We start from the raw sequence: 6,749 nt of genomic DNA, 5'->3' as shown, positions 1-6,749 counted from the left end.
GAGGCATCAAAGTGAAATGTCATCCTGCTGCCTTAGTGCTGTCAAATCATCGCCTCTGCATCCATCACTTAGCTGACATCGGCTTAAAATAGTAAAAAGCCGTTGTTGGGCGAAGCCTCTCTCGCTCTCTGTGCTTAAAGGCTCGCGGGTAAAACAACAGGCGACCTTAAACGGCATTTCGCTAACAACCGGTGCTTTTACTTTTTTTGGACAAATCACACATCTTTAAAAAGGTCACATTCTGCAGGAAGCAGATATTAGTTATTCATAATAAAGCTTTGGCCATTGCAGAGTGAGGGTCTGCGTGCCCGAGTGTGACACTGATCGAATAATTTGAAACAGGCTCTGTATTAAAATGGGACATTTGGAAAGGTGGCATTGAATTGAATATGCAAATTGACTCCTGGTTGATGAAGTTAAAGCACAAAACAAAAAGGTGATGTCTAATCAAAAAAAAAGTTCTGTTTTTGCAGTAATATATTGTATAAAAGCTATTATTATAAAATTATAATGGAATATACTCATTTTTTATTATTAATTTCACTACTTTTCACTGCCTATACTCAAAGTGGGGTACACTAATTGTAATAGCGGGTATGTAAATAAAAATGAGCAACAATTTGCACAATTTGCATGTGTTCCTTATATAAACAAATATGTAAGTTTGATGATTATTTTGTACATTCGTCTGGAAAATGTGCTGCACGGTGGAAGAGTGGTTAGCACGCAGGCCTCACAGCGAGAAGACCCGGGTTCAATTCCACTCTCGGCCATCTCTGTGTTAGCTTCATTGACGATAGGCGATAGGTATGAATAGTTGTTTGTCTATATGTGCCCTGTGATTGGCTGGCGACCCCCCAGCCTCTCGCCCGAAGACAGCTGGGATAGGCTCCAGCACCCCCCCCCTTGTGAGGATAAGCTGTAGAAAATGAATGAATGAAGTTCTAATTCTGACAGCCTCCATACAATTTGTTGATTTACAAACAGAACCAAAAACAAGAACGTTGCTGCCCCCTACTGGACAGAACACTAAGTGCAAACATCCGCTGTGTGACAGCCCATATTGTCCGATTCCCTAAACTCCACTCTTGGAACACGCAGTCTGTGGGCCGTGATACCTCAGGAGAACTTGATGCTTCCTGCAGAGGCGTAGTAGCCCGTGCAGTCCGTTGAGTATCTTTGCGACAGAGACACCGTGTTCAGCTCCACGTCTCCAAAATGATAGGCTGCGAATATCTGCACAAAAAAAACCAACATGTCTTCCTAAATGAATATATTACAGCATATTGGTTCATTTGCTCTAACCTTTAAAATGTTTCTGCCGTCAAAAGCCTCTCGTTCGTACGCGGTTTGTCTTCCCACCTCTTCTTCCCCTGGGAAAAACAGCAACAGCAGGCACGGAATCAAGGTGAGGGTTATTTCAGTGTGTGAAATAGAGGCCATATTTGATCTGGATCCACATGCTGGTAAACATGCGGTGTAGCTGCTCAGCCCAGGACGTGCTTGGGAGAGATGGAATGAGGGAGGCGGCGAGGAAGGGAGGGCTTGATCCTTGGCCAAAATGAATGAGGTCTTTGTCGGTACTGGTAAACATAGCCGCGGCTGCCACAAGTGTCTCTTCAGGAATTTTGTTGTTGAGGATTCAGCAGCACGGAGACGTTGGAAAACATGTTCAGCAGCAATTGCACAATATGTTTTGTGGCCTAATGCAAATGGCTTTTAGCTTGTTTTTGGTTTGTTTTACCTGTGTGACCTGTCAACACCAGCATGCAGTTTGACTCTTCAATATACGTATGCTTCTATGCTCTCCAATTTGTTGCATTTTGCTGGTTTCACAAGTGTTGTGAAAAAAGCAGGCTTCACTACACGTCTTTAAATAAAGCTCTGCCAACTATCCGTCAGTCAGTTACAGACGTGGGAGCTGCAAGTTTGATCGTTTTGTTTTTTTCGTCAGCGAATAGGCTAACCAAGGATGATGTTGCTGTTAAAATGTAACCGTAATGTTTGCACCTGAGCGCACCTGCTATCGCTAGGCTAGTGATGCTAACATTGTAACATCCTCCTGTCCTTTTTCCTCTCTTATCTAATAAATCAACAACAATTTTGGTCTTCAATTAACCATTTTTTAATAAGAAAATGTAAATATCCTATTTTAAATATTCTTAGTCATTCATAAAAGCGGGCCTATTATTTTTGTTTTTTAGGCAAAACAATAGCTTTGACTTTGGAAAACATGGACATTTTGGTCAATCTAGGGCAGGGGTGTCCAAAGTGCAGCCTGGGGGCCATTAAAAAAAACAACAGCAAAATGGGAAAAAGAGCAGTAATTCTACAAAAATAAAGAAAATAAATGGATCATATAGTAATAATATTAAGGGGAAAAATGCTTCAAATAAATAATAATAAATTATTTAAAATACAGTTGCAATATTTGGAAAAAAACACATTCGGTAAAAGTTAAAATATTACAATAATAAAGTCAAAATATTATTAGAATTAAGACAATAATATTTCTTAATTAAGACAAAATATGCATGAGAAGAAAGTTAAAACCTTAACTTCAAAAGCTGTTTTTTTTACTTTAAATATAAAAAATGTCTAGGCATTTCTACCTAAGTTGGTTTTAAAAAAATTGGGGACACCCCCTGGTTTTGGGCCTAATCAATTACTCGATTAACAACAAGCTTTAGATTAATCACCTCTAAATAGCCCTAAAAGTGCTGAGGGTCCAGCACACTATTGGGAGACCTCAGAGACTTAAAGTGGGATCTTTTAAGACCATATTTGGTTGGATGGATTTATTTGCTTATTATTTTTATGTTTCTGTCTTATGAGTTGGCTGGTTTGAGTTTATGCGAACTTTACCCGTGGAGTCCTTTCTGAACAACGTGTTCATCACGGTGGCGTGCAGCTTGACTCGGTCCCACTGTCTCACCATCAGCCCCACGGAGACAAAATACTCCACCAGGCGATCCGCGACAACCTGCAAACTGTGAAGTAGTTACACCTACTGAACTTGTCAACGTTCATAAAACTCAACAGGAATTTTAATTAGACGCATTACTTATCAGAGCCGTCTTTGATGTTGACTTTAGCGTACAGGACGTCCACCATGGCCGGATCGTCGTTCATATATTCCAGCCCCCTGACCTCTAAAGGCATAGGCTTACCTCCTGTGATGTCCCTGGTGGAAGAAGTTCATGTTGACTTCAGATTCGTCACTCAGAGTGTTTCATAGCAGTACCTGATAATGTTTTCACACTCCTGGAGGTGCGTGCACGCGTTCCTCACTTCCGTGTCACCCAAGAGCGTGAGAGTACCGATGGTCAGGTGAAGCTTTGCAGGGTTCTGAAAGATGCTCTCATCCACTCTGTGATCCTGCACATTCAAGCACTGTATTTCAGGCACTGTATTTCCAGAATGATATACACTTTATCCTAGTACCTGTGAACACTTCTCCAAGACGTCATCTTTAAATCTCAGGAATCCGTCTTGGATTTTGGGATCGTTGATTGGGAACGACAAGAAATGCGTAAACGGTTGCTTCTTGCGGAAATTGTCGACTAGGATTTCAATTCTCGTGATGGCAGATGAAACCGCAACTTTGTGTGAGCCTGTAATGACTGTCAAAAGGAGAGTCCCGTGAACGCAACATCTTAAAACACACTTGGATTTACAGCTTTGGTTTTTCATCCTCACCAATCTGTCCTTCCACTCCTTGTTTTGGGATGGTAATGGATGTTTTGGTGTCAGACTCCAGGCGTTTTCGTGTTTCTCCTTTTTTCCCAATGATGTATCTGTTAGAAACAAACGGAAATGATTATGTAGAACACTATCACAACATGTACTTTTTGCATGACTCACTTGTATAGAACACTTGGCACGTCAATGGCACTTTGGAAACCGCTATCGGTCTGTTCAATTACATGTGTGTCACATGATTCCTCTGTGTCAAACTCCTCGCTTTCTAAACACACAAAAAGCACAAATGTTTACATTTATTCTCACTTTATTTCAGTTCAGGAATGACAAACCCAACAACACTGACTCGCCTGGTCCGAAGACGCACGGATAGATAGATTTACCTGGTGGTCCAGGATAGGAGAAATCCTCTTCTTCTTCATAGTGCTCTTCTTTAGTGATGTTCTTTCGGTATAATCTGCCATGTATATTTACCAGGGGAGGTCGTAAAACATCCATGTTGGAAATGTGTCACTAACTACATATGCTAGCTTAGCTCGTGAAGTAGAATCAGTTGCTAGGACGTTTTAGTAGATCTACAAACCAAGATGGAGTAGCCATTTTGAAAAGCCTTCCCGCCATCCACATAGCTGTTAGATCTATACACGGTCGCACTTTTGGGTTGTAAAGCGGAAGAAGCACGTGTTTTGACCAATCACGGGCTACTTAAACAGAAAAAAACGCACTTAAAAGACTTCAGCCGTAAAACCTCCAGTCACTGTCGTAAACTGTTGCAAAGGAATCCAAACAAACATCATCAAGCAGGCGGATCAAATCAACGTTTTAAGCTTTTTTTTGACGGTAAGATATATTGCCAGCTAACATGGCAACTGTATTACCTGTCGTGTTATCGACAGGCTGATTTGCTAGCATTATTTCAGAATAGCTATCAAAGGAGGTAGCTCATGCTAAGTTGTTATCATGACAACGCTTTTGCATTACTTGCGGAGCTTCAATTATAGATATTAAAGTGACAGGCACAATCTTTTAAGGTCATGGCGGCGTCTTCTTCGTCCTCCTCGGCTGGAGGCGTAAGCGGGAGCTCGGTGACCGGCTCCGGGTTCAGCGCCTCGGAGCTCATCCCCCCCAGAAAGGTGCTGTATACTTACCCCAAAGGGGCCGGTGAAATGATGGAAGGTATGTGTCTAAATACTGTATGCGCGCATAATACAATAAAACATAGTAGTTATCCCTCGCTACATCGCCCTTTGAACATTGATCCCTTACTTATCGCGGTTTTTTAAAAATCAATGCATTAATAATCTCTGTTTGTGGTTGAATACGTTATGTTAGTTATGTCTTATTTTCTCTGATTGTAATATACTGGGTAACACAAATATAAAGGTGACTGTAGGGGTATTATTTCATCTCTTGGGGGCTCTAATAATGTATAAAACATATTTATAAGATTGTTGACAGGTTTTTTATGTCATAACTACAAATTCAATGTATTAATTTTGAATCATACTTTGTAGAAATTCACTTATCATGGCCAGATTTGCATTAACCGCGATAAACGAGGGATGACTGTATCAGTTTTTACACAAATAAATGTATCCCACTAAACTTCATTTTGCCATCACTGAACTTTTTCTTCATCTGCTCAACTTTTTAAAAATTATTTTTTTTTAGATGGCTCTGACAGGTTTCTATGCGAGTCTGTATTCAGCTACCAAGTGGCGTCGGCACTCAAGCAGGTCAAACACGGTAAATAACACAAAAAAAAAACATGAAATGTATTGAGTTTCATGAGATTTACCTTCTGGTTCTCGGCAGACCAACAGGTGTCCCGGATGGAGAAACTAGCGAGCTTGGTGGAGGAGCTAGAAGCGGACGAGTGGCGGTACAAACCCATCGAACAGCTCCTTGGATTCACGCCATCCTAAATAACTTGGGATAAAAAAAAAAAGAATGTTTTATTCAGCTAATATATGTGTCTTTTTAATGCCAATATGAGTTGAAATATGTTACTGACACAAACTGTCCACAACAACTACGCATTGTTCTCACTGCCACTTGCTTTAACACGACAACAACATGTAAATAATAAAATCTTACTGGGACATTCCTTGTGTCAGCTGGTCTTCAACAACTATTAAGACGTCATAGGACATCATAGACGTCATCAATGAACAAACAGCGTCCCCCCCCTCCCCCCATGTTTTGCCGATGTGAGGCTTCATTTTTCTTCCAACAGACAGGGGGGAGGGTGCGGAGCGTACGGAATGTCCTGTCACAGGAACGGATTTGGAAGGACGGCCCACTGAACTTGGCAAAGACACGCCTCTGCATGGGGAGGCGTGAGGGGGAGTGGGGAGTTGAAAAGTTTGTTCCAAACTGGACATCCAGAAAAACACTTTCTAGGAATTAACACCACAGAAACTAGGACAGGATGTAGAGTTGAAATCAAGTTCATAGCATATACAGTGTTGTTTTTTTTTAGAGATTTAGACATCATCCATAAAGCAGAGTCTAGGATGAAGTGTAGCATAAAAAAGGTAAAGATAATGCTGCATTTAAGAAAAAAAAAACCCTAACAGTAAAATATGGTGGTGGTAGTGTGATGGTCTGAGGTTGTTTTGCTGCTTTGCTGTGATAAATAAAACCATGAAGTCTGCTTTCTAACAAGAAATGCTACGCAATGACCATCTGTACGTGACGACAAGCTGAAACCAACCAACACGCCAGCAAGTCCGCCTCTGAATGGCTGAAGAAAAACAAAATAAAGTCCTGAATCTTATTGAGATGCCGTGGCAGGAATTTCAACCTCCATTTTGGCTAAATTACAACAATTCTGCAAAAAAAAAAAAAAAACTCACAGCACCGTTAGAGACTCACTTCAAGGGTCCTTAGGGGGGGCTCAACGCATTATTTGATTTTTGACTATGTCACCCAAGGGTGGGGAAAGCTTGGTTTGTAGGACATATAAATATTTTCTTAAAGGGGGGGGGGTTAAGATGTCTTAAGACATCCTGCTGCAGATGTCTCAGAACACAGTGTGCTTAGCA

General features: G+C 41.0%; 2 protein-coding genes across 3 annotated transcripts; one reads left to right on the top strand and one right to left on the bottom strand.

Annotated features, from left to right (window-relative positions):
• Positions 1–176: 176 nt before the first annotated feature.
• On the bottom strand, positions 177–4,295 carry ascc1 (activating signal cointegrator 1 complex subunit 1). 2 transcript variants are annotated; one of them, XM_058061043.2, is made up of 9 exons: positions 4,053–4,295; positions 3,865–3,967; positions 3,700–3,797; positions 3,445–3,623; positions 3,245–3,378; positions 3,065–3,184; positions 2,866–2,990; positions 1,306–1,373; positions 177–1,236 (listed from the first exon to the last, which is right to left on the bottom strand). In XM_058061043.2, exons 1-9 carry the CDS (start codon positions 4,198–4,200, stop codon positions 1,120–1,122), a joined length of 1,092 nt encoding a protein of 363 aa, XP_057917026.2. In that variant the 5' UTR covers positions 4,201–4,295; the 3' UTR covers positions 177–1,119. The 2 variants fall into 2 exon arrangements, with proteins under 2 accessions (XP_057917026.2, XP_057917027.2); XM_058061044.2 differs by having other exon boundaries at positions 4,086–4,292.
• A 102-nt stretch (positions 4,296–4,397) lies between these two features.
• anapc16 (anaphase promoting complex subunit 16) lies at positions 4,398–5,806 on the top strand. Its single transcript, XM_058061063.2, has 4 exons — positions 4,398–4,542; positions 4,734–4,878; positions 5,374–5,448; positions 5,518–5,806. The coding sequence occupies exons 2-4, from the start codon at positions 4,737–4,739 to the stop codon at positions 5,625–5,627; spliced, it is 327 nt and encodes a 108-aa protein (XP_057917046.1). The 5' UTR covers positions 4,398–4,542; positions 4,734–4,736; the 3' UTR covers positions 5,628–5,806.
• The last annotated feature ends 943 nt before the right edge of the window (positions 5,807–6,749 follow it).

This window comes from Doryrhamphus excisus, unplaced genomic scaffold (genome assembly GCF_037039965.1).
Source record: "Doryrhamphus excisus strain RoL-2023G ecotype Guam unplaced genomic scaffold, RoL_Dexc_Guam_v1.1 HiC_scaffold_24, whole genome shotgun sequence".
Lineage (NCBI taxonomy): Eukaryota > Metazoa > Chordata > Actinopteri > Syngnathiformes > Syngnathidae > Doryrhamphus > Doryrhamphus excisus.
This window is presented reverse-complemented; position numbering and strand designations above follow the sequence as displayed.